The following is a 27,355-nucleotide window of genomic DNA, read 5'->3' as shown; positions in this document are numbered from 1 at the left end:
AGGTAAATGTATTCAACCACCCTTTTTATTGTTGAATAATGGTTATGAGCTGGTCTTCTCTTTTACCAGACAGTCATTGAATATTCATTCATACTGCTATCGGTGCTGTGATAACTCCTACCAGAATAAGCATTGGAAATCCAGGTTTTGTTGTTTACAAGCCTGGGGTCTTTGAAAATTATTCCCCACTGTTATGGAGAGTCTGTTTCTAACACAAAGCTTTTATGTGTAAAGGCGGCAGTGTAGCATAGTGGTTAAGGAGCAGGACTCGTAACCGAAAGGTTGCCGGTTCAATCCCCACTGGGACACTGCTGATGTACCCTTGGGCAAGGTACTTAACCCACAGTTGCCTCAGTAAATATCCAGCTGTATAAATGGATAACATTGTAAAGAACTGTAACCTATGTAAGTCGCTTTGGATAAAAGCGTCTGCCAAATGAATAAAAATGTAAATGTAAAATGTGACACACAGCCTTTTTATGGGGTGGTGTTGGTTTGGCTTTAGAAGAACTCCAGAAGGAAAGTGAACTTTCATTACAGGTTCAGAGACACAAACTTAGTCCTAGGAGATGTCTGGCTTTCCCATCATCTGATCTCTCCTTGAATTAACAATTTTGTTTATTTGAAGAGTTTAAATCCTGTCACACTCTTTAGAGGTGGGAACCCTTTAAATTGACTTATTTGTTGCCCATCCCAATGGTCAGGAATTGTATACCCCTACATTAAGGCACAAATCTGTCATGCATTTCTCAGGTTCAGGACAAAATTACGGGTTTGTATTACTTTTTCAGAGATCCCAGGAACCGTTCAGTTAGAATGAGAATACAGACAGTTCAGTTAACATCAGAGATTATGACTCGCCGCACAGGTGTTGGAGAGCTGTAGGTGCCTGTTAGCAGTGTGCTGTCCTCCACCCCTCCAGGCAGAACAGAGGCCCTCCTTCCTGCTGGGAGGGCAGTTCGCTCCGCAGGCTCTGGGTGGGAGAGACAGGCCTCAGCCGGTCCACAACGCGCGGCACGCCGCCTTCGACATGAGGATGAACAGCAGGGACCAGCAGAACAGGGTGAGCTTCCGCAGACACACCTGCGCTCAGGTGTGCAGGTGCATCCCATCAGCCTGCTGCAGTACTGCTCCCCGAGAAGTGGAATTGCTGTATAGATGTATAGATCCCTTAAAATAAACAGCAATATTGCATTAATGAAGCAATTAAGGCATTGTAAACATTGTTTTTCAGATTCCAGAGAAAGAGCTCTGGATCAGTACTGCTGTAAACATACAGCTGTTTGTAATGTTTCCTTGTATTATCAAAAAAGACAGATTTAGGAGATTTTGCTACTAAAGATGCATTGGATTTTTTTTCGTCTGTGCCTTTTGTCACTCTTTCACGCTCTAACCCGGGATTTAAGTCCTCAGCACTGAGGGCCACAGACTAGCGCAGTAACCCCTACACTGCTCAGCCGTGGTGCTGCCTTTGAGAAGCCTGTTATTTGCTTAAGAGCTCATCTCTGTGTGTTCCTCTGGGCCATTTCAGGATGCTGCTCAGTCACTGAAAGCCATGATGAGGAATGGAAACGGCAGCCAGGTGTGTGTTTACCTGTACACATCCCTCAATCCTCACAGGAAGTGATGTCAGACCTAGTCGTGTTTGTGCTGTTGCTTGAGACTCTGAACAGAGGCAGATGTTTAGTCATCCCCTTTCTGTGCTGGCTGCCTTCTCTCAGGCCCTCGTCTGTCTGTATGATCTAAATCCATGCAGTTTTACTCCTCCCATTCTCCTTTAACTAGCAGCCAGCCAGCAGACTCCTGCCTACAGCCCCCTGTTCCACACTGCAGGCAGCAGACTCCTGCTTACAGCCCCCTGTTCCACACTGCAGGCAGCAGACTCCTGCTTACAGCCCCCTGTTCCACACTGCAGACAGCAGACTCCTGCCTACAGCCCCCTGTTCCACACTGCAGGCAGCAGACTCCTGCTTACAGCCCCCTGTTCCACCACACTGCAGGCAGCAGACTCCTGCTTACAGCCCCCTGTTCCACCACACTGCAGGCAGCAGACTCCTGCTTACAGCCCCCTGTTCCACCACACTGCAGACTCCTGCCTACAGCCCCCTGTTCCACCACACTGCAGACTCCTGCCTACAGCCCCCTGTTCCACCACACTACAGGCAGCAGACTCCTGCCTACAGCCCCCTGTTCCACCACACTGCAGGCAGCAGACTCCTGCCTACAGCCCCCTGTTCCACCACACTGCAGGCAGCAGACTCCTGCTTACAGCCCCCTGTTCCACCACACTGCAGACTCCTGCCTACAGCCCCCTGTTCCACCACACTGCAGACGGATTGCTCACGTCCTTGAAATGTGTTGTGGCTGCATGAACATACTTCATGCCCAGGAATAATTTGTTTGTGCGTATGTGTATATTCAGGGCATTGGTGTGTGTGTGTGTGTGTGTGTGTGTGTGTGTGTGTGTGTGTGTGCGTTCCCGCATTGACGCAGATGCCTCGTCTCGGCCATTGAAAGGGGGATATTAATTCCATCCCATGAACCTGAGCTCTGCCCTTTTAATTATCGCACAATTCGGCAAGTATTTCTGAAAGCCTCAGAACAATGGCTGGCGATGCAATTTGCACATGAATGACGTCTGAATGGAGAGGCAGCGCTGACGGGGCCGTGTTGGCTGAGGCGGAGTGTACTGCCACTGCCCAGGTGAGAGGCGCACACAGGAGATGAAGTGAAACACAGACAGCCTGGACACACAGACTACAGTGGCAGCCGTGTTCAGTTTCAGAGCCCAGCTAAGTAGGGTCCGCGCATCCCACATGAATGAACTCCTCCTGGTTCTGTTTGGCCCTGGTTCTGTCTCTGAGGCATACAGGTAGAAACTGTGCTTATTTAGAAGCGCAAGAGCAATGGGTGGTGGGGTGTCAGCCTGTGAGGTTGTGCTTTTAGTCTTCAGAAATGGCCAGTTTTGACCCGAGGTGGGCCGTGGTGCTGCATTTTCAGGTCAGTAGAGGGCAGCGTTTGGCCTCGACCCCTGACTCTCCTGTCCCACCTCTCCAGACTCCCACAGGGTCCAGCGACGGCCTGGACGGGCGGGGTGTGAAGAGGAAGGCCGAGGACAGCGACAGCGAGCCCGAGCCCGAAGATAACGTCAGGTAACCGCCCCGGAGAAGCCTCCCCATTGGCCGCTTTCACGGCGGAGCTGCCAGCAGCCGCCCACCTCTCCAGTCCTCCTGTGATTCGCTCTGTCTCCCCTGGCCCTCCCCCTCCGCCCACCTGCACGTCATGAATATGCAAAGGCGGCACATCCTGCCTGCAAATTCCTGCGAGATGCACCGGCCAAAGCTGTTAAATCCAAGCAGGCAAATTAATATTCATGCAGGCTTTCCTGTGGCGCTGCGGCGGGCCCGCTCTCCCCCTGCGGGACCCGGGCGCGGATTTGGGGAGACGGATGCCGGTCATCCTTGATTACGGGAGAGGAATGTGGCTCTGTCGCAGGAGAGCAGCGAGGCCCATTCCTCAGCCCGCACATGACCGGCGAACTGGAATTTCTACAGTACAATTCTCTGACCTTGTGAAATGTGAGGACCAAGAAAACTATTTGAAAAATCTGCAGTCGGTTTTCTGTTCTTGTTGGTTTAAATTTTTAATGACTTTTGCTTTTTACGTTTCAGTACCATGACTCGAGGGTAGTAATTCATCTTGAATGCATTAGTCACATCATTTTTTTTTTTTAACTTGGACAATTGTGACCAAAATAAGTGGCTCCCACTAGCAAATTTTCACAACAGTCACTTGTACATTATCACATGGTACAGATTATTCGTTTTTTTTTCTGAATATATCTACGATATGGAAGTCTAAAATTCCTTTTGGTCATATCATTAGACGTTGTGTGGAACACAGGAGTGGTGTAGAGCTGCCGCCAGCCAACCTGCATGCCTTTCATTTGGCTTTTCCACAAAGCCAACTTTTGAACTGCTGATGCCATGCAGCCTTGTACATTATAATTGCACACTTTACTCTTTGTAACCATGAAATGTTAGATTTCTGTGAATGTCACCTGCTGTTGCTGTAGCTATAGCTATTTAAGCTGACTGCCAAATGCTTCTTCCAGTGTAGACACAGTGCTGTAGTCTCTCTCAGGTGGCAGATTATTTTCTGTTGAGATGTGAGGACTCCAGCCCAGAAGGGAAATCAGAATTGACCCCACATTCCAAGAATTGATAGATGTATATGGAGATGATTGCAAGTCATCACTGTGCCTTCTCAGTTGTCTGTGTGAGTGTTTTAGTGTAATCGGTTAGCATCCCGAATATCGATGTTTTGTGTGCGTTTTATATTTTCTTCCCAGGTTGTGGGAGGAGGGCTGGAAACAGCGCTACTACAAGACCAAGTTCGACGTGGACGTGACGGACGAGACGTTTCGGCAGAAAGTGGTCAAGTCCTACGTGGAGGGCCTGTGCTGGGTCCTGAGATACTACTACCAGGTAGTGCACATATAGTATAGCTGGCTTTTTTTGCTTTGGTATTTTTAGTACAGCTGTGATTACATTTAAGCCCTTTGAGTTAAGAAATGTATTCGCCTGACTTTAAAAATTACATTTTCAGCGTTGAAGAGTGAAGTACATTAGTGACATTTGTTTTACACCTTTGTTATTAGTTTTGTGGGTACTCACATGGATATACGTTAAAGTTAGATATTGTGACTGTACGATACTATAAGTTTACTATAGCAAATTAATATATTTCTGATTATATTTGTGGCAGATCAGATACAAAATGCATAGACAGTGGTATATAATGATCCATGAAGCACATTCTGAAATGCCTCATGCCAAGTGATTTGAGGCACATTTTGTTCCTGAGCAAGGCTTCTTTATAAAGCACTGCATTTTAGAAATTCTTTGAAAGCCAGCACACAAATGTAGAATCTGCCACTGTGCACCACTTGTTTTATTTTGCAAGGCTAAAATAAAGCCATTCTTTTTTTGTTCAGGAGGGAAACATTTTTTCACCAGTCATTGTGTAATCCATGTCCAGGAAGCCATATTGCACAGTAATCTCTCTGAATGAAATCTGTTGGTAGCAGAGATGTTAACATCCAGACTAATTGCAGAGGCATGGTTTGGGGATTCTGGAACTTGACGGATATTAGCAGGGTTCGTGCTCTGGGAGCAAAGCATGCTGGATCCTCTCTGGCAGTGGAGTAACCTGCGTCTGTTTGCCAAATGAGCAGTGCTTGGCTCTGTCCTGTGGGGGGGGCTGGGCATGGCTATTTACAAGACAGAGCCAGACTGATATGTGTTTATCTTACCTGTACTGATATTGGAAGGAATGTGTGTCATGAGACTTTAATTGCAGGGAGTGTGGAAGACAGTAAGTTGGTGCGCAGTGCAGATGTACTTCATAGAAAGCACTCATTTTCATGCACCTACCTTTCATATCAGCGTCATTTTAACATGCCTGGCGTGCATGTGTCTGTTAAATACCATGTAATGAAATGAAAGAAGTCTATGGACTACAAAAGAAGAGTGAGTCCATGTTACTTTACATTTTTACATGACCACACATCACAGATTTGGTGAAGTAGAGGTTTTTGGAAAGGATTACATTACATTATTTTCGTTCTTAACCAGTGTGATCTGTATACATGTAGATTAGTTTTATCTTTTTATACACCTCGATATTTACTGAGGCAGTTGTGGGTAAAGTACCTTGCCCAGTACAGGTACAACATCAGTGCCCCAGCACCAAATTAAACTGGCAGCCTTTCAGTTAGTCCTGCTTGGACGATAGGTGTGCTTTGGCTGTTAGCTTGATGAAATGGCCTTTGGGCTGTTGTGAGGAAGGTCCTGTGTGCTTTCCCCCGACAGGGTTGTGCATCCTGGAAGTGGTACTTCCCTTTCCACTACGCCCCGTTTGCCTCTGACTTCAAAGACATCAAGGGCATGTTCACGGAGTTCGAGAAGGGCACCAAGCCGGTGAGCTGGGGCAGGAAACTGTCGCTTTGAGCCATCTGTGTTCAGGGAAACGTGAGAGTGTGTGTGTGCGTGTGTGTGTGTTTGCGGGGGTGTGTGGTGGGGAAAGCAGTGATCATTCATGTTGTGTATCTGTGTGCAGTTCAAGCCCCTGGAGCAGCTGATGGGCGTGTTTCCTGCAGCCAGCGGGAACTTCCTGCCTGAAACATGGCGGGCGCTCATGACTGACCCGGTGTGTATGCAGGAGTGCTCCTTCATTATCAGCAGAATACTCCTTTGGTGTGGTGTGTCGATAGTTGGAGGACTTGCACTGCTGTTGTGTTCTATGGGGTGGATGTTCAGTCAGGTTACTCTGGTCTCCTGTGTGTCTCCATCAGAACTCCTCCATCATTGACTTCTACCCTGAGGACTTTGCCATCGATCTGAACGGGAAGAAATATGCTTGGCAAGGCAAGTCGGTGCGGCTGTGTGGTGCCGGTTACTACGACATTTCTAACTTTTTAATCGTCTGTGCTCTTGATTTAGGAAGCAATGTTTGTTAGCGAAAGTATAACTAACTCTCTGCTCCCTACAACGGTACGATCTTTCAGAGTCCTGTTGAAGTCAGAAGAAACAGTGCAATGTTGCGGTGTTGCCTTTAGCATTTCCAGGTGTAGCTGGCACTGTGAGCACGAGGGTGGTGTGTTTAAGCACAGGACTGTAGCTTCATTGCGGGTGTGACAGGACTGTAGCTTCATTGCGGGTGTGACAGGACTGTAGCTTCGTTGCGGGTGTGACAGGACTGTTGTCGTTGCAGGTGTGGCCCTTTTACCCTTTGTGGACGAGCGCAGACTGAGAGCAGCCTTGGAAAGGGTGTACCCTGACCTCACCCCTGAGGAAGGTGAGCGTACCCCATGCTCTGTATCAGTTCGGCACAGTGAACTGATGTGTCTTTTCCTCCCATGTCCTGGCTGTAGGACACCTGGCACTGGCAAGGCAAGGCTGACCTGGGTTCACTGCTAGCAGTAAATCGTACGGTCCTCTGCTTTGGTCTGCCTGGAAGGGAACGATTTTAAATTGACCAAAAAAACAAACAATACATGAAGCACAGGCAATTAACATTCCTGACCCCAGCTGGTTCTGGGTCCTTACAGTTCAGTCTTTTTGTTAGTTAGGCTTTTTTGTGTCCTTGGGTCCTTGGCTGTGATGTTGTATTCCTCAATCTTTAATCTCAAACTGAAAGGAGCAGAATAACAACATAAGTTCTCCTCACATCCAAACCCCCCCCCCCCCCCTTTCCGTTTGCTGAAGTTGCCGTTGAACTTTTCGTTGTAGTCAAACGGAACAGCCTGGGGAGCGATGTGCTGTTTGTGGGAAAGTCCCATCCCCTGTGTGACTTCATACAGGAGCTGTACAAATCAGACACGGGCGAGGTGAGGTCTCCTTCCACACCACGGCCGTTAAACAGCAGGGAGCCGCTCACTCCCGGTCTCTCTGCTAACACGTCTCTCTCCACCAGGCCACTGAGATGCCTCCAGAACTGTGTCATGGAATCCAAGGTACATTAAATCTTGATGAAGAGCCTATTCTACCAGATAAGTAAGGAACATCGGTTTACTTGACTCTTTTCCCCACTTCTGATTAAAGTCTGATTAATGCCATTGCTCCCTCTATCACTTCAACGGGTCTGTGTGATGTGGAAAGTGTAAAATGTTCGGTTTGCTTTTAGGCCTGTTGAATCCCCAGTTCCCTTGTTGAGAGACCTGACTCAGAACCAAGCCGTTGGGTAAGCAGAATATTTCCTTTTTTATCTTCACTTGTAATCAGTATAAGCTTTTGCTGCAGACTTAAATTTAGCATTCAAAATTTTTACTGAGATTTGATATTTCTGTAATTTTTTTGTCTTTTTTTTCAACTGATTTAAGATTTTGTAAAAGTGAAATCATCACTAGATTGTCCAAGTCACACGTCCTGATTAACTAAGATTTCTTCCTCTCTACCTTTAAATGCAACACTTTAGAGGAAGGCAGGAAAGAGATTGGAATTTCAGATAGGAAAATCAGGCCCATCTGCAAACATATCCCTTAACAAAACTGACACATCTTTAAAAATCCCAGCGCCCAATAGTGTAGTAAACGTTTGATGTTGCCCATGATATGAAATGAGTTTTGATATGACCCATTGAGTCGCTGGAGGTTTGCTTCTGAAAAGAGGCGCACAGCTCTCATTCAAAGCCAGCCTTGACAAGGTCTGCTAATCTTGTAGCTGATGTGAAAAAGTTCTTTCTCCAGCACCTTTCACATACGCTACAGTATTGTATAAATAGGTCATCACAGAGGGCTCAGTGCGTGCAAGGTCTTCGTCTCTGAGCGCTGGTTATGCTCTGCCTGTCCTTTTTCACTGGACTGAATGGATGGTCTCGTTTTGACCATTTGGGGGTTTTTTCAGCCGAATGACAGACTGTCACACTTACAGAAACGCCTTTATCTTTCAGGGGAAGTGGCTTCAATAGAGATGTATAGATTCATAAAACAGCCTTTTCGGGATGAAGATGGAAATAATTGACTTTCTCTCTGCAGAATAAAATTCAAGGATCCGCAGTATCAAGAGGACTTTGTGTTCAAGGCTGTGATCCTGCTAGGGGCCAAGTAAGCAAATTTCATTTGCATTGATTTAAGTGATGTGTGGGTTTTACCATAGCCAGTCCCAGAGACCCTGAGGTCTGCCTGCTTTCACACTGGCTGGCTGGCACCATCTCTAGCAGACACACTCAGACATAAAGCTTTGTGATATTTGCGTAAATTTGCTCCAACTTGTACAGGAGAATTTGTGTGACGCTGGGATGCCAGGTGTAGGTGTGCTGTCCCAAAAGCAGAGCCCCATACTTATTCAGCACAGAGGGTCGGGCCCTTTTTGGGGCGTCCTGCTGCAATACCCAGTGACCCGGGGGGCTTCGTCCTTACACACGTTTACTTGCGCAACGACCTCATCTGAACACACAGAATCCAGATAGAGCTTCATTTGGCCCAAAGTAAACATCTGGACTTTAATCGTTTTACACTTTCCGTCTTCTGCTTCCACCTCCCCTTTAGTTTCGTACTGTATTATATCACCACAAGCCATCCACTGTCCCAAATGACACCTCTCATTGGTCTGTCTTGTTTGCGTAGTCCACCTTTGCATCATTTGTAAGACACCATTGCATTTATACTTATTAGGTTGCCACTATGCAGGTCAGGAATTAACATCTTGTGAATACTGTGCACTCCACTTGTAAGAATCACAGCCTTCCAGGACAGTTTCATTCTTAAATGTCTGATTTTTAAGTGTGGATTTTGCGATGAATAGATAAAATTCATTTTAAACCATACTTACTTTACTCTTTTTTTCTATCTGAGAAATTTTCTTAGCTAAATTCTTCAAACAGAACAAAATGTATTTGATGATTGAGTGTAGTGCAGTTATGCTATCTTATTTAATGAAATTACCATGATTCACATTAATTATTTGAATTTCACCATATAAATTTCTAGTGCCGTGCAGTCTACAATGCCAGGGCTCAAAGTCCTCAACTAAATTAAAAGTAGAGCGGTAATTTCACTAATGTTAATCTGAGTGTTTCCGTGGTGATTGGCACTGAGTAAGTAGGAATGTATTTAAACTATAAAGTTTTTTTTTTTTTTTTTTTTCTCCTTTCTCCTATGTGCAATTGAATTCAGTTGCATATCATATTGCATGGGATTGAGCCCTAAATTGATTATGATCAGAGTGCTTGATTTTCTTTAAATGTAAGTGGAGTATTTAAAATGTGTGGTAAATTAATGATTCTGTACCAGTATTTATCACTGTATGCAGGTGATTAGTATATCAGTTTTAATAAGTAGAGTGTGCTGAAATACATATCCAGTGTAACATGAACTGTGCTACATTAAAATGGTTTCTCGTGTTTTGTTAATTAAAATTGTCAGCTGGTATCATATTCATATCAGTACTTTAAGTATCACGTTAACAAACGCAGACTGACCACACATGGAAAATAAAATCTAGAGGGTGGGGGGGGGGGGGGGGGGGGCAGACTGTATCAGTGTGATTCAGTGACCATCTCAACTGGCACTAGAAGATGGAAATCTGTGTGACAATATCTAATATAATGCCTAATGTAACTGACACCCCTCCCTGTTACAGAATACCCTCCAAGGTGCTGAAGCCGGGCGACTGGGAGAGGTCCAACCAGGGGCCCTTTAAACCACAGCTGGGCTTCAATCCTAACAGACAGCAAGCCCACCTGGACCAGTCGGCCTTCCGAGCTTTAGGGTAACGGTCCCCGAATTGTGAATCTGTGATTGTGCTCTGTCACAGGCTAGTCTCTTTGCGTTTCTCTCGGGTTAGGACATTTTGCCGCACGGTTTCCCCTCTGTGCAACATCTGCTTCTATTCTTTTCCAGCCACTCCATGAACAGGGACCGGCAGAGAGGGGGGGGGCATTACAGCAATGCCCCGCCTCCTGGCAGCTACCACCAGGGCAACTACCACCCCCCCCATGGAGGCGCCATGCCAGTGTACCAACGTGAGTCAGACCCCTCTGCGTTCCCAAATGCAGCCTTGGCACAGTGGGCATCGTGTGAACTTTACTCAGCAAAGTAACCGCTGCAGTGGAACATGGGCATTTCAGCAGCTGCTCACTCACAGAGGGTAGAGATGTGTTCGGAGTGAGACGAGAGGAAGGCGGAAGGCTCTTCTCCACACTGTGCAATATAAGTGCACACTGGCTTTGGCAGCAGGTTTTCTGAAGTTACTCCACACCTGTAGTCTTTGCCCATTTTGACTGGCTTTTCGGTGTACTGCTTCTTGCTCAAAAGATGTGAGTACTGGCTTGATACCATGTAGTGTCATAGGATTTAGGCTTGTAACAAAAAAGGTAGGATGCTCATTTGTGCTGTGCCTCCTATAGTATCAGACTAGGGATCTAAAAATTTTGAAGGAATTCTTCTCTTACGGTTGGACACTGACACAATAGGTTGTTTTTGACATGTCCTTTGGCTCAGGTTAACCTGTGGAGCAGTGAGGGTTTTTGCGCAGGTTGTGGGTCTCAGTAATGTATGCCCATGTCCTGGAAGGTCAGCATATTGAAGCAAGGCCACACACACGCTAGCGCTCTCATTCCTGGCTCCAAGTTCTTCAGCAGCAGTTCTCTGATTTGACTTTGATGTGCCCAGTTTTGGCTGATGAATAATCTTGTCTGGATTGCTGATAACCTGTGGGAGTGGAGTGCTTTCTGCGGGCACTCGAGGCAGATGGAGCCGTTCGGTCTCTGCGAAAGGCAGCCGTGTCCCCGTTCCCCGCACTCTGCTCCCGTTGTGTGGATAAACTGGCTAATTAGCGGCATTTTTCAGAAAAGCAGGTTTTGATTAGCGCAATCAGTAAACACCGAGCCCCACGGTGACCGCGCTCATGATTCAGATGAGTCGTCACTCGACAGGTTGTTGGAGAGTTTAATTTATGGCCTTGTAGTCCTGAAAAGTACCATAATTACCTTATTTGTTTTCAGCGGTTCGGCGACGGGATTAAAATTTTGTTGGCATTGTAAATTCTAATGACCTTTCTCTCCATGATAAACGGCCTCAGTCTGTCCCCACCTAAAGGAAATGCAAGCTGCTGAAGCTGGTGATTTTGCATAAACGCAGAAACATCAAAAACCTAAATGACCAATCACAGTTTAAAATGCTCTTTCCCAGACAATGAAAAACAGATTGACATTAGAATATTTAAAATGGATGATACTTAAATTCATTTTTTGCCTTTCAGACAAAATTTTGTCATTGTATTATGTTTGGATTGTGATTTTTTGGAAGTGATTTACAAAGTGTGTGCGTGTGCGCGTGTGCGTGTGTGCGTGCGCCTGCACCCGCATGTGAGGGTTTTTTCGGCTTCATAACCAGTTGTCATTACGGTATATTGACTGGGCTTTTTCTGAAGTACTAGTCATCTGAATTCACTTCAGAACCATTTGCGCAGCACTGCTCTTTATTATATTACATTAGGTTTGCCTAGCAGGCACACTTACCCAGAGTGACTTAGATGGGTTAAAATTTTCACTACATCCATTTCTGTGTTATCCGTTTCCACAGCTGGACACAATTGAGGCAGTTCGGGTTAAGTGTCCTGTCCAGCAGTGGCCTGACAGCCAATAGCAGCAGCAGCCTTTGGGTTAGGAGCTATGCTCTTTACCACCACCCCACACTGCTGCTCAGAGCACTGCGTGCACACTTAGCATATTAGTTTTAATGAAAAAATATGAATAGCGAGCCTGAAAAATATATATTGAATCTGCTGTCACCAAGGCAGCAGTGCCTCCGTCTGCAAACTGGATGCAGATTTTTTGTTAACTTGTTTGAAATTATCATTTCAGCTAATGAATTGAAGAATCATGAAATATGCCCTTAATTCAGATCTGTTAGGAGCATTGACATTCTGTGTGAGTGTTCCTTTTAACTATTAATCAAAACACTGATTGGGCTAGACTGTTACACAGTACACAGGTAAATGAAGTGGTTGTCAGTGTATATGTGCAGGATAAATCAAGCTTTGTATATTTTTGTACATTTTTTTTTTTTCCCCAAGCTTTTTTTCTGGAAGCAGACAGTTCCCTGAGGCCTGAGTCCTCCTGCCTGTGTGTAGAGGAGCTTTCAGGACCGGCTCATCTTGGCCCCTCAGAGAGTTTGTTGCGTTGCCGTTTCCAGACATGTGACCGGTCAGGGCCTGGGCAGGCTGGTGCGAGGAGAGGCAGGAAAACGGGCGCCGGATAGCGAGAATTTAAAGTTAAACAGGCCCAACCTTCGCATCAAGGACAAAACTTTCTCTTCATTTCCCTGCACCATAGTCTGGAAATTCCACATTTCTCTCAAGTGCCCCTTTGAAAACATGTGTGTAAGCCTGCTTTTATTTTCGTATAACTATTCCCCCCTCCTCTTTCTTTAAAAAGTGGGGGTCCAGCAGTGACCCTGTTTGGCACTAATCAACGCAGGCAGGGAGGGGGAGGCTTTTGTGTGGGAGGAGGGTCCCGCCCCTGCGTGCTGATTAGTGCAGCTGGTTCTGAGGGAGCTTTCTGCGGCGGTAATGAGCCTGTGGAGTGTGGTGGGACCCGCTGACGGGGCGCCCGTCGCCCCCCGACAAAAGCCTCCGGGAGGCCTCCGTTTGATTGGACATGGCGTGCTGGAGAGGGAGGTGAAACCAAGTTAACTTTCCCTTTCAGTGCGCATCTACCCCCCGCGGCTGCGGGTTTTGTTGGGCCTAATTAAAACAGCTGGTGGTAAAGCACCAACTGTCTGGCGTCTCCGATATGCGCCTTTTTTCCATGTGCTCGTTGTCCTAATTGAATAAGTAACGTGTGGATGCTTGCAGATCCTTTTCTTTTTTTTCCATTAACAGAATTTTGTTTCTCATATAATCGTGTTGATACTGGGGTGCATGAGAAAACCCAGAAAATGGGTTGAAAAGTAGCGTTTAAAGATGTACATTAGAGGAATTGTCTATGCTTGTGATTGGTTAGACTCCTTCAGTGAGATTGGAACAATGACACAAGTTTAATCTAAAATGTTACACATTGATTAGTTAGGGTTTTTTTTTTTCAGACCTAAACAGGACGTCTCTTTACTATTGTGTAATATCCTGTCCATACAGTATCAGCAGAGAAGAGGGCTGTGGTGGACAGGCTTTGGGAGACCCTGGTTAGTATGTCTGCAAAGAAAGAAGGACCTCTGGGTTGTTTCTGGGTGTAATCCTGTTTGTCCTGTGTGCCAGGTGGCTCCAAGGCTCCATTGGTTTTAAGATCATTGTTAACTGGAGTAGGTTTATTAAAGGGAATAGCAGGCGTCTCGTTGTAAGTCCCCCTTTGGACTGGTGTGTGGTGGTCGGTACTGGAGAGGGGGCTGCCACAGGAAGATAATTGGGCCGGAGGTGGGTGGTCCTGCCTGCCTTTTGGCCCTCTGTCCTGTGGGCTTTGTAATTCTGCGTCCGAGCCTGTTGTATGAAGAGATTATGACATGTACCTAAGCTGTTTTACAAATTTAACAACAGTTAATCTAAATTGGGCAGGTCTGTTGCCTTCCTTTCTTTTTGTCGCTGTGTTCATATTGAGTTAATCTCTCCAGAACGTTTTGTCATGTACAATAGGGGAGGGGAGTGTGAGCTTGTCTGACACCTGCATGGTGTCTCAGAAGTTACATCGTGTGGCATTATTACCCTCTTGATTTAAATCTTTACGGTTCATTTTCAAATCTCACCTGGCATCAACCACAAAACGCCAAGCTTTGGACTCAAAACTTGGGGAAATGATCTCTGTTTAATGATTTCAATACTCCAAGAGCTTTTTGGTTAAACATTTTTAAAACGTCAGTTCAAGGCTGAATTTTTACAAATTATTTAATGGAGTTGTGTAATGGCTGGGGCTCTTGCAGTTTGATTTGTAGAAACTGAGCTCTTGATGCATAACCCCACGGTATAATTAGGCTGACGAAATTATTTTTTCACTGTATAGATTCTGGTTTAGGAATGTATGGCCCCCATAACCCTGAAGTGCTTTTCCTCACCACACCAACCCCCAACCCCCCAACGCACCACCACCCCCAAAAAAATGCTTCACATTTTGAACCACTTGCCGGAGCTCCCGCTATAAACAAACAAACCAAGACTTGGAGCGCAAGACAAGTCCATCACCGTGGCAACCGCAGATTGGGAAGAGGCGGTTTGCTTTCAAAAAGTGCAGCTTTGTGGAGCACGGCGAGGGCGGGAACAGTCCTGCCCGCCCAATCATCTCCCTCCCTGTGGTGAAGCGCGCATGCAGAGCACTTTTTTTAAACTGCTGTTGAACACTGCGCTGTGAAGAGGCGCCATAATGGCAAGGTTCAGGTTGCATTCATGTGCATGTTGCGGCTTCACCTGAAACGTGTCGGTGGAAAATTGCAGTGTTGCAGGGGTTTATTAGCATGTTGCGGCTTCACCTGAAACGTGTCGGTGGAAAGTCGCAGTGTTGCAGGGGTTTATTAGCATGTTGCGGCTTCACCTGAAACGTGTCGGTGGAAAATTGCAGTGTTGCAGGGGTTTATTAGCATGTTGCGGCTTCACCTGAAACGTGTCAGTGGAAAGTCGCAGTGTTGCAGGGGTTTATTAGCATGTTGCGGCTTCACCTGAAACGTGTCGGTGGAAAGTCGCAGTGTTGCAGGGGTTTATTAGCATGTTGCGGCTTCACCTGAAACGTGTCAGTGGAAAGTCGCAGTGTTGCAGGGGTTTATTAGCATGTTGCGGCTTCACCTGAAACGTGTCGGTGGAAAATTGCAGTGTTGCAGGGGTTTATTAGCATGTTGCGGCTTCACCTGAAACGTGTCGGTGGAAAGTCGCAGTGTTGCAGGGGTTTAGGCTGAGCTGCACTGGGTTGATTGGCCTGCACCTTTTGGGGCCTGTCACCCTTCACCGATACTGGGATGTTTTCTCACTGTGCCCCATAAACGCATATCTGCTGTGGTTCTGCTGAGTGCAGCCTTGGGCTGGGATGTTGTAGCCCTCGGATACCTGAGGCACTGAGTTCCGCAGCCAGTCCCTTGTTAAGCAGTAGCTTTATGTGAAAGAGGAGGGTAAGCATCCAGGAGAATGGGTCTATAGATGGGTTAATGCACACGGCTTCAGAGAGGATTGAGTTGCGAGTTTTAGAATGCTGTTTTATTTTGAAGGCCAATATTAACACTTTATGATTAGATGAGTTGAAACTGAAATTCCCTTTTTGCTGCTTTTGTAGTGAACATGTTCCAGGTGCATCCTGGGATACAACAAACAACCTTGTTGGTTTATAGCTACCAATAGGAAAGGGGGATCTGTGCTCACATAGGCAGTGACCCACCCTTCCTGACGCAGGTTTACTCTTTGGTGTACCCCGGTTAACCTGTTTGCATCCAGAGCTGTAGAACGGAGATCCTTCTGAACGGTTAAAGTCAGCTGATTCATCGCACACCCAGCTATGTAGGTGGGCATTTTGGGCTAGCCACACTAATACAATCGTATGTCATCAGGCAGAGAATACAGCTTACAGTACATTGTAGACCATATGTTGTGAGTGAACTTATACAGCGTATTTGGTGCTACCCAGCTTGTCCTGTCTATCAGTGGGCTAATATAAATGAACACTGTTCCAATTATTTACTGCAAGCTAAGTTAGCATTGGTTAGCATCTTAAATTGGTATATTAAAAAAATCAGTAAAAGTATGTTTTTATATTGCGTATCTGCATACTGTTACATTATTAGCTATGTAGGTCTTTGCTATGTAACTTGTATTTATTAGCTAGTTAATAGGCTTAGTACATGCATTCATTCATACAAGCATACGTGGGCTTTCAGATAATATAAAGAATATAACAACGGAGTAATACATCGGAGGTAATGTACTCAATGGTAAACACAAATTTACGGTACAGTTTACCACTTCTGAAAAGAATCTATTCCAAATGAATCAAATGACACATTACACACATTATTTTTTCATGAATTTGTATTTTTATTTTAATGAGTCTTTGTTGTGTTTAATGAGCATTTCTCTGTTCTGCAACAGATCCCAGACAACACATGGCTCTTCTGGGTGCACCTCCCCCCGCTTTCAACGTACAGCCATATCCAAGGTAAGGGGAGCATTTAAGACCCCTCTCTCTCTCTCTCTCTCTCTCTCTCTCTCTCTCTCTCTCTCTCTCTCTCTCTCTTTCTCTCTCTCTTCCACTGTCCCTCTCTCCCCGCATTATATATTATATATATATAATCTATATATAATCTCACACACACACACACACGTATGGCCGTTTGTGCCACTTGCTCCAGGAGACTCTTGAGTTGGCGTGCTGCTCAGCAGTAGGGGGTGTAAATATGCCTTCGATTTTGGGGCAGGCTAAACAAATTTCTCTTTAGGGGTCTGGCAGAGCTTAATGAGGCATAGCTAATGGTGTTCCGCCATTATCGCCATGGCGCGGCCACCACGGCGTCCACACAGACCAGCCATTGATTCTTGCTTCAGACCTCTCGAAGGACTAATCAGCTTCTTTTGGCTGGACTGTCGAGGCCTGACGGAGCCTATTGTGGGCCCGTGTCACCTGAGGTCAGTGGTTATTAGTGGCGACTGAAAACAGTTTCTTTAACTACTTACGATGGGGCTGAATTGGATGTGTGAGGGACCTGCAGGGGGATTACGGAGCCCGCGGCTCGGCTCCGCTAGGTACTGGGAAGATTGTGACATGGTTTGGTAATCAGGGATGGGGGGCCCCTCGGCCCCGGCTCTCTTCGCGGGGGGAGGAATAGAATGGACTTTATAAGGTTGCCCCTGCTGTTTGCAGTGCCACACATAGCCCAGGCACAGCTCTCAGCCAGCGGCTGAATCTGACCCTGGCCGGATAGGCTGGTTTAAGCCCTGAAGAGCGGGGTGCTGCTTGTGTGCGCCTCTGTGTCGGAGGAATGCTGTGTTTGCTTTCTGAAAGCAGAGATTTGCCCAATTTGGCATCCCTGACGGAGAGTCTCCTGCGATGCTGACAAGCTGCATATATCCCCGCCTCAGGCCCTAGCTGTGAAAGATTGTAAAACATGACTACATTAATAATCAGGTCTGGGCTGGGCTGGGCTGGGATGGGGGGGGGGGTGTGGGGAGGGGAGTGGGGGTTGCTTTTTTTTGTCGACTTGCTTTGCCAGAACGATAGGACATTATACTAATTAAAATCTGTCGCCGCACTTGTCAATCCAAAGCATCCTTTTCTGTGCTGTGCTGAAAAGCGGTGCTTGTCTTTTAATCATTCTACATAGAGGGGGATTAGGGAGGACCTGGGCTAGAATTGGCCAGGAAGGGAGGACGGGGGGGGGGGGGTGCGGGGGGAGGGGGCTGGGTGGGAAAGAGAGCGTACAGCACCTATTCACGTGGGATGCCTGTCCGTAAGGAGCAGGACATTTCTGCAGCCCGTGCTGGCCTGGCCCTCTCTCGGCTGACCGTTTGTGCTGCGGAGAGCCATTCGTTTGCACTCAGTACCGTCTCTCCCTCGAAATCACCAGGCAGCCACAGGGAGGCTGTTATAGGGGTTACAACTCTGCAGTGAATCTGCATAAATATTTTTCTTAGAGTTGTGCACATCAGATAGGCCCATCAGCAGTTATCTGGCCCTGTGGTTAGAGAATGTTGTTGTAGTCTGTTCCAAAATCCACTTTGCAGTTTTTAACTGACCTGCTGTTGTTGCAGTATATTAGCCTTTGTAGAGGCTTGGTCTCAGAACTGTGCATGTGTAGGTTAACACAGTTTTAATGAATATAAATTTACTTCCTTATATGTTGAAAATGCACACAACTGTGTGTATTAATGTGTACTTTGTGGGTGGATGCACCTGTGTACAAATTGTGCATACAAATATGCACCCATTATTGATTCAGTTCTTTCATGTTTTCTGACAGCGTTTTGAAATCTAGTTAATAATTGTTGGGTTTGTGCTCCCACAAACTGTATTCCCACTGTGCGCACCAATTAGCGCTTATGTTGCTAGGTCACCGCGGTCAATTGAAAACCGCATCAATAGAAGTTGAAAAGGTTTCTCCCCGATCAGACCTTCTGACATATTAAGTAGAATAATGGACGGGGAAATACAGGGAAGGCCCCGAGCCTCAGATTCTAAATAATCAGCGGTAAGAAATCATTTGTGACCTGCAATTAACTGGAAAGGGGTAACTCAAAGGATTCTGCATGGCTGAATTAAGTGCCACTCTTCTGTCTGTGCGTTCACATGTTTAGAACATGCTGAACAGAGGAAGGCCTTCAGTTCTTCAGCGTGATGTTAATATTTGTAGATGTTACGGAGATGCTTTCCGGTGCTGGGTTTTGTTTGAGTGTAACGTGCTCAGGGCTGAAGAGCAGGCCTGTGTTTGCGAAGCTGTGTGTGAGTCGTGTGTCTGCCTGACCCCGCAGGCAGCCGTACGGCCACCAAGGCTGGAACCGGGCGATGCAGACGCAGGGCGGGGCCTACCAGCAGAACCAGCAGCGGGGCCGGGGAGGCCCGAGCGGCTACCACCCGCGCCACGACCGAGGGAACCCCCGCGGGCCCGCGCAGGTAAGGGCACCTGGTCACAGCGCCACACGGAACCACACCGACCCACACAGAACCACACAGGGCCATCTCTGCTACAAAAGATTTCACACTCTGCAGTTAAAATCCACTTTATTTTAAGAGGTTTATGACACTAAGAATGTAAATCATGATATTTCTACATTTTTAATTTTAAGACAGCCCTCAGATCTTGTGTTTGGGGGAAAAATTAAGTCTACAAATTGCCTGTAAGACTCTTTCAGAACTGATTCTGAGAAGATTGCATTTGTAGAAAACATGTAAATGTGAATTGCTTATTGTTTGAGATGAATATTGCACGTATGTTTTATTTTATAAACTATATATCAACAACTGAAGTTGGTGTTTTTTAACGAGTTTAAGATGTTGTGGTCTGTGGTCTAAGAAACAAGAGAGTAGAAAACTAGCCTAAACAAAGATGGCTGATCGTAACTGAAATTTGTCTTATCCGCCATCTATAAAAACTAGCACCTCAGACTTTTAAGGTCACTATCTTTCAGGACACCAAATTTTCCAAGTCACAATTTAACTTTTTATATTTATTAATAGCAAACTTAAATTGATTACTGGTAACCAGGTGTATATTGGCTTACTATTCCACAGATGTATTTATAAAAGGGAAGGGGGTGATATTTTGGGGGGGGGGGGGGTAAGGACAGAGATCCCAGACTGGCCGGTATGTAAATTGTAAGTTGGTGGATTTGTGGCCTGTGGAGAATCCCTCACCCAAGCGATGCATGATGCCGTGGGGCTTCAGGTTAAGCACCATGCACAGATACTGCACCAAAGGGAGAATACGGGACAGTTGCTTTTCTGAATTGTGTGGATAACATTAAGATTTAGACATCGTCATAATAATTGTAGTTGGTCATTAAGGTGTTGGCTATATATATGTATATACACATGTATATGTGTATATACATATATAATGTATATGTATATACACATTCGCACACACAGATACACTATATGAAAATATAAAAACTGTGTATCCATATTTTAAATAGCCAACTCACTACAGTTTTATTGTCACAATGAGAATCAGACCATTTTCTTTGTAACTGATGAAGCACTATTTTGGCTGTACTACATAATTAAAAAATGCAAATGACACAAATCAAAGCTAGCCAAATGCCTTAACATCTTCGCTGCTGTTCAAAACAGTTACATGATTTGTAGTCAACTGACACAAATGGCTAGGTACACAATTGCACATTCAACAAACAAACTGTGTCTCTCAGAGGGAGAATTTAGAAAGTTGATGCTCTGAGCTTTAAGCCAACTATCCATTTCTGTTGAGCTTGTCAGCTGTTTTTTCTGCATCCACTCATGATTCCAACAGTATCTCACTGGCTGGTGGTAGTTCAGACTGCTGAACCTATCTGAGACATCTTGATGACCCTCTATCGAAAGTGAACATTAACTGAAGTTTGACCTTGTCTGGGGAAAAATGGGTGTTGTCTTCATTTTCAGAATGGTTGTAATGATCTCACTAACAGGTGATAGTTTAGCCGATATCTGTTGGCAACACTCCCACAGACTCTGATTGGCTGTTTCTACAGTGTGTTTCTATAGCTAAATGTGATAGAATTGATTAAATCAATTATTTCACAGCTGATGGGTGCAAAGGCTATCAATGGCTACTTTGAATGTGAAAATACATAGATTTTAAGTCAATCTAAAATTGAAAGCAGTGGTGTGTGTGTCAAAAAGGGACAATATCATGCTGATACAGATGGTGATATTAACTGTGTGTGTGTGTATATATATATGTATAAATAAATAATGAAAATACATGATATGCACATATTGTTAAAAAGATTTTCATGTTTAAATTAAGTTGTATTCTTACATGGCTTTCAAGGTAAACGTGTAAAATTCTAAATGGATATTTTTAAGACTAAAATACGGCCTTCAATACAGCCATAAAGAACTGAAAATGCAGTCAGAACTTGTACTATAATTTTAGTTGGCCAAAGTTGACATTTCCTCAAATTAGTGACAGATTTGACATTAGTTGGTTAAAGTACATATCTTTAATACACTCTGTATCTTGTTAGCTACATATGCCAGCTAGCAGGTTAGCCTGTTAGCATGGTGCAATGAATTTTGCCTGATGGCACAAGAGTGATTAGATTTATTAGCTGGTAAATGTCCCAGCAAAACAACTGGCATTAGATAATTTTATTATTAACCATGACAATTCCTGTACCTAACAACATTCAGAAAGCTGTTCAAACATAGAAATGTTAGTCTGAATCACAGACGTGTCTGAGTTAGCCCTCCTTGTGCTGTTAAATTTTCCTTCTCACTGCTCCGTCTAATGTTAAACGACGATTGTTACAGCTGCCATGTTAATACACATATTAAGCCTTAAATTTATCACATTTTTACCCCCAGTTTCTGTAGCCAAAACTTAAATCCAGGTAGTTGTCTAGTTTGAATATCATCCATTTGTTGAAGCAGTTTGGGTGTATCACCATGGTACAGTAGTGCTATGCCTAGGATTCAAACATGTAACCTACTGGTCATACACCCAGCTCACTAACCACTGTGACATAATTCCTCCTGATAGCACTAAATTGTTGCATTCAAAGATGAAACTTTGGGAGTCAAAATCTGAGCTAAAGAGACAATGGTGATGGTGTGAGGGAGAACACTGACAAGCATTTTTTTATTAACATTTTACGCTCTTAAAAATATTGTCTTGTCTATAAATTTATTGTGAAATTAATTCAAAATGGCAATGCATATAATAAATTTAAGTATTTGACATTGCTAATTATTAATTTCCTGACAATCGATGTTCTCAAATACAAGTTGAGTGCATAAGAGACTGCAGTAGGAGAAAAGCACTACCCTGGGTGTCATGTGACTCGGCGCCGAGTTTGGGGCGAAACTGACCATGCTTACAAACACTTTCCACGGTAGCCATGTTTCCCCATTTGTAAGCGAGTAAGTTTAAACCTGACCTGTTTTAACTGCTGCAATATTGTCTGTAGTCAAATAAAGTGCATGTGGTCTGGCTGAGCAAGCAAGCAAACGGTAAGAAGACTTAACATCAGTTTTTCTCCACAGCTTGTAGTTTGAAGTGTTTAAAAGGGAGTGAGTTACATGCAGCGAGTTCAATGCCCTGGCCCTGCAGTTTCATGTGTGCCTGGTTTTGTGTGTTGTAGGGATACAGCTCTGGAAGGAGTTATCCTTTACCACCACCCCCTGCGAGAAGATACAACTGGAATTAAAGAGCCTCGTCTGAACACTGGGATGAGGGAGATTCCGGATTTTTTTTCTTAGTCCCCTTTTTGTATGGTTCACTTGTTAATTGTATTTTTCCTCTAATTTTACCCAAGTCTGTTCTTATGATCTGATTTTTAAGACGTACGTGTGGAACTCCTGTCAAATACAAGCGACTCCAAAAGAGATTCTGTTTCTGGTTTGTTTTGATTTGGGTTCTCGTTTCATAATGGCTTTCAGTATGTAGACACCCTTTATAAAGTAAAGCATGCTTAGACTTGCCATTTTTCAGATTTTAATATTTTTTGATACCAAGTTACTGCTCATATTTGGACTTTGAACACTACGAATAAGGCTGTGATTTGCCATCTGACCACCACAGATTAGATCCAAAAAGGAACATAAAAAATTTTACTAAAAAAATAAATGCAACCCCTTGTATGGTTATGCTGATAGTGGTAAAAGGCCCTCGGTCTTTCTAAATCACTGACAGCCAGTCTACAGCTGTCTCCTACAGCCGTACTTTTGAGTTGAGTTTTTATTGGCATCACTTATTTCTCATATAGATGTTGACGGGACCCTCCAATAGTCAGTGACGTCCTTGGCCAGCGCTAAATATCACAATACACATAACACGGATTATTTATATTTACACCGGTTATCACTGCAGCTTTTAACGAAAAGTGCGAATAAATTAATTGAAACATTTTGTTGTAGTTTAGGAATTGAGGAGGTCGTTTAATGCAGTTTGTAATTCACCATTTGCAGAAACGCATTGATTGAAGCCGCTGCGGCTTTCCAACCTTCCAACGCATTTTCGGATAAATGTGCGTTTTGTATACTTGGTAGCCGTTATATTAAAGGCCAGTAAATTAGAAATGCATAGAAGCGTTTTGCAATAAGTTAATGTCAAGTTACACCAGTCCAACACATTTTTACCGATCGTACTCTATTAAATTCAAACCCAACTGACTTTTATAGAGATAATGAACGCTACATGCTAACTTAGTTCTTTTTGCGACTTTTTTAACAATTTTTGCGAGCCGATAATAAAATTATCCTTTAAAAGTGGCAATCAATATAGGCCTTGTGCATAGGTACGAAGACATTAATCTGCTACTGTAAATTTTTTCCAGTTATTTGGGGCTTACAAATATTAATTCTGTGCTCTTGTTTTTAATTCTTTATTCAAGCATCATGTTAGAGCCTGCCCATTCAATTCAAGTTATGACACCTCATTGCTTCCAGTATAGACTTTTATAGAATTACCCGCTATTATATTTCAAATTAAATACATTTCTTTATGGCCGGATGTATATGTTCAATATGAAGATATGTCAATTTTTTTCGCCTGAGCAGGGCGCAAATGTGCTTGTTCTGTAAAGTTAAAAAAGGGAATGCATACTCCGTTGCTCAACCGTATTTAACCGGTAATGAAAAATTAAAATACCAAAAATACAACTCAAGATTTCCCTGATGCATTTTCTTAAAACTGAGCAATGAATGGGCTGCGCGTTAAACGCGTGTGGTATGAGAACAGATTATCAGTTGTCTACCGGAAGGCTAAGTCGTGGTAGAACTTTGCATTATAGAAAATAAAGACTGCAAAGTTCATTAAATCAAATTCAGTGGTATCTGTAAGGCAGGAGGAGGGACGAAAATGAATAGGACAAAATGAAGAAATGTGCAGTTAGAAGGTTATTTTAAAGAAAAATGTCGAGACGTGTTTCCCTTACTTTTGTAAAGCAAATTTAAATTACCTTTGGATACTGCTACTGAATATTTGATTATAAAAAGTTTAGCATCCGTTACCGAAATGTGAAAAAACCTTGGTCGCTAAATTGTCGGTCTCCAAGTTTTGACTTTTTGAACTTTTTAATTTGGACCTGCAGCTAGCCTACTTTTGTTAATCATAACATTTTAAACGACCTCTTTCCGTCATTTTCTTAGCCGGCATTATACATTTACATTTTGTTGATCAATAGAGTACCTTACATGCATGTATCTCAGCAATTCAATTGCACCTTTTAAATAGGCTACGTGCTTGTGTGTCGGTCGTGTCACTGAACAAACATTCGAAATGCGTAGCCTCCTCATCTTGTTTCATTTTGTGTGTACCAAGGGGCTTGTGGGTAGGCAAAGGGTATTTGATTTTTTTTTTAAACATAAATTTTATTTCTAGATATTGAGCAAAACAACTGTGCGCGTGAATGGCTGGTGCTAAATTGTCTCCTGTCTTGGCCATTCCTCATTCCTACAAGAACAAACATCTTCAGTCTGTACACTAACTCTGCCTGTACTTGTCTATTGGTTGCTGCCTCGCTTCTTTTCTGAGGTTGGTATCGCACGTGGATAGCGCAGAGGAGACCCCCGTAGACAATGCATTCAATTTCAGTTTGATTTCAAGACCATAATAGTGAAACTGCACTCCAGTTAGAACAGAAAATTAATTGCTCAGAAATGGCTTGCGCTTCAAGTGATTTATTGTTTATGTTCAACTGTTTTGATATGTATATGTGTACGTGGTAAATATATATCGTAAGCAGCATGTGCCCATTAACTTACAAAAGAATTAGACATTTTTTCTTCTTTTTACTTAATTGGAAGTAGTATAATACAGGTAAATTCGTTCTCGTGTTAGCCAAATATACAGTTTCAACTTCCATTAAACTAAAGGTTTTATTATTTCAACAATTATAAAATATCAGGTAGAATATTGTGATAAAGTGGTAATTCGGTCGGGTATCATTTGATATCTGACCCGCCACCCCCGAAATTCCCACGAAATGCGGAGCAGCATTAACTTCCTTCAGCTTTTATATTCACATGTTAAGGAAGTGCAAAAATATTAACACGCTTGCGGGGCAAACATTTCTTTTGTGTAAAAATGATTGCCCTCTCAAAAATGTCAAGAAATAGTGCACCAAATAGGTGTTTTTTTATCTGCGCTCCTGGTCAACGGCGGCTAGTGTTCACGGGTGTTCGCTCTCTGCCTGGTGTTCGCCCGGCACTGTAGCTCCAGCGTGCGAAGAGAAAAAACGGATAATCCATTTTTACCAAGCTCTGCTATAAAGCAGATTCGCATTAACCATGTTACTGGTGTAATCTATGACGGACGTGTCTATCTGTGCCATGCCGCTCATCGGGTTGTGTAAAGACGGGGGACTTGGTGACATTCCGTCCTGCTCTTGGGTCTGGGTTAAGTTCGCTTGCTGGTTTTGATGTTGATTGATCGTGCTGCTGGAAGCCGGGATCACTCCCCCAGACCCGTTTTGCTGCTGCTGCTGCTGCTGCTGCTGATGGACGTGCTGCTGACTCGGTGTCGGCGTGCTGGAGCAGTTATGACACGGTTTGCCGTCCTTCACCAGGACAGGAACGGCCACTCGCCTCGGCGACTGCTGTTGCTGCTGGCACAGACTGGCGTTCTCCGTCTGCGCCTGCTGCGTGGCTTTGTCTTTGGCCTGGCGCTTCATCTTGTACCTGTGGTTCTGAAACCAGATCTTGACTTGGGTAGGGGTGAGGTGAATCATGCTCGCCAGGTGCTCCCTCTCGGGCGCAGAGAGGTATTTCTGCTGCTTAAATCTCCGCTCCAGCTCGTAAACTTGGGCCTGCGAGAACAGAACTCTCCGTTTGCGCCGGGGCGCCGCGTGCAGCGTTACCATAGATTTGGTGGCGTCCATCCCCGCCAGGGTCCCCATTCCTGTCATATTCATGCCGGTCGAAGGTCCCATGAATCTGGAGACTTTAAATATATGCACAAATGTGTACGTTCAGTGGTCGGCAAAGAGATACTAAATGCAGTTAAGTTTGATTTTGTGATTTTTTGCGCTTTAGATTTTGTTTTCGTTTGTAGTCTGGATATATTGATTACATTGTGTAAATATAAAGGAGTTTGAAAAATGTGAAAAATGATGTAGGCCTATTATTGTGGTAAACATAACGTCTAAGGTGCACACTGTAGCTTAAGTCAAAATAAGGAGCAGAATGGATTTCTTATTGCCATTTGACATTTAATTGATATTTTGCAGTAGATGCCTGTCATATAACATTAATATATAACAAAATGTAATACAATATTGAATATTGTAATTGAATTACGACTTACTTGTTGAGTATCTGGGGTCGGGGTTCGTGCCGTACCAGCCCGTTGCCGCTGCGCTGTTTCTCATAGTTTCCTGGTATGACGGCAGGTCTCCCATGTTGCCAATGCCCCCGTTGCAGTACCCCCCCATGGCACCGTGCGAGAACTGGGAGACGCCGTGCGGCATGTGGTAAGTGGTCGCCACCGCGGCGTTGTGGCCCACGGGGTGCTGCTGCATGGCCGGCTGAGAGACCTGCGGCTGTCGGTACGCTCCCAGCGGAGAGGCGAGGCTACCTGCGCTGTCCATGCCACCGAACTTCTTGTAACTCTCCTCAATTGGGCTCAGAATATCTGTCACGGAGAAAGGCGTTGTGTGCTTTGGGCTCAAGGACATTGTTCAGCCCGCAGGTAAATTCTGTGGAGCGCGGCTCAGCCTCTGGCGTGGAATTAGCCTCTCCTGGTGGATGTGTGTACGTAGGAGAGCGCTCGTGGTCGAGTTCCGATTGATCGCCTTGGAAAAGGAGGCGAGCCCAGGACACTCTTATCTCGGGGATATTGTAGCCAGGCGCCAGGTTTACGACAAAACACGGGGGGCGGAGCAACGTCCCAAACGAGCAAACAATGGCCATTGACATTTTATCAGGATAATTGAGGAAAGTGTTGTTACTTACATATTAAGATAAGCAATGATGCCAACAAAAATGTTTGATTAACACGAATTTCCCCTTTTTGTAGTAGCTTTCAATCTTAATTCAGCTGCAAAAAAGGTGTAATGGAAAACATGTTGATATTCAAATCCTACAAATTTATTCTTTGAAATATATGTACCGTGTTGATGAGAACAGTCTTTTTTGTTTGTTTGACGGTTTTAATGGGGAATATCATGTTTTTTTTTAGTTGCACTCCACGAGTCAACTTCAATATTGTAAACGTGTTTTAATGATTTCAGATATA

The 27,355-nt window shown here is 44.4% G+C and overlaps 2 protein-coding genes across 3 annotated transcripts in view; one reads left to right on the top strand and one right to left on the bottom strand.

Moving 5' to 3' along the window:
• Positions 1-23,237, top strand: part of xrn2 (5'-3' exoribonuclease 2) — a 30,482-nt gene extending 7,245 nt beyond the window's left edge. Inside the window, exons 15-31 of one of the 2 annotated variants that reach the window (XM_036550354.1) lie at positions 923-1,063; positions 1,532-1,582; positions 3,058-3,152; positions 4,352-4,487; positions 5,874-5,981; positions 6,121-6,210; positions 6,356-6,428; positions 6,775-6,858; positions 7,293-7,390; positions 7,477-7,556; positions 7,687-7,743; positions 8,537-8,605; positions 10,143-10,271; positions 10,403-10,524; positions 16,557-16,623; positions 18,930-19,071; positions 22,263-23,237. In XM_036550354.1, coding sequence (XP_036406247.1) covers positions 923-1,063; positions 1,532-1,582; positions 3,058-3,152; positions 4,352-4,487; positions 5,874-5,981; positions 6,121-6,210; positions 6,356-6,428; positions 6,775-6,858; positions 7,293-7,390; positions 7,477-7,556; positions 7,687-7,743; positions 8,537-8,605; positions 10,143-10,271; positions 10,403-10,524; positions 16,557-16,623; positions 18,930-19,071; positions 22,263-22,328 — 1,608 coding nt within the window. In that variant the 3' untranslated portion in view covers positions 22,329-23,237. The remainder of the gene's footprint in view (positions 1-922; positions 1,064-1,531; positions 1,583-3,057; positions 3,153-4,351; positions 4,488-5,873; positions 5,982-6,120; positions 6,211-6,355; positions 6,429-6,774; positions 6,859-7,292; positions 7,391-7,476; positions 7,557-7,686; positions 7,744-8,536; positions 8,606-10,142; positions 10,272-10,402; positions 10,525-16,556; positions 16,624-18,929; positions 19,072-22,262) is intronic. The other variant, XM_036550355.1, reaches the window with a different exon arrangement.
• Positions 23,238-25,228: 1,991 nt separating this feature from the next.
• On the bottom strand, positions 25,229-27,077 carry LOC118792209 (homeobox protein Nkx-2.4-like). The gene is made up of 2 exons (XM_036549988.1): positions 26,426-27,077; positions 25,229-26,062 (listed from the first exon to the last, which is right to left on the bottom strand). The coding sequence occupies exons 1-2, from the start codon at positions 26,793-26,795 to the stop codon at positions 25,374-25,376; spliced, it is 1,059 nt and encodes a 352-aa protein (XP_036405881.1). The 5' UTR covers positions 26,796-27,077; the 3' UTR covers positions 25,229-25,373.
• Between the last annotated feature and the right edge of the window lie 278 nt (positions 27,078-27,355).

This window comes from Megalops cyprinoides, chromosome 17 (assembly GCF_013368585.1).
Source record: "Megalops cyprinoides isolate fMegCyp1 chromosome 17, fMegCyp1.pri, whole genome shotgun sequence".
NCBI classification, from domain to species: domain Eukaryota; kingdom Metazoa; phylum Chordata; class Actinopteri; order Elopiformes; family Megalopidae; genus Megalops; species Megalops cyprinoides.
Note: the sequence above shows the minus strand (reverse complement) of the source record. Positions and strands in the feature narration are given on the sequence as shown.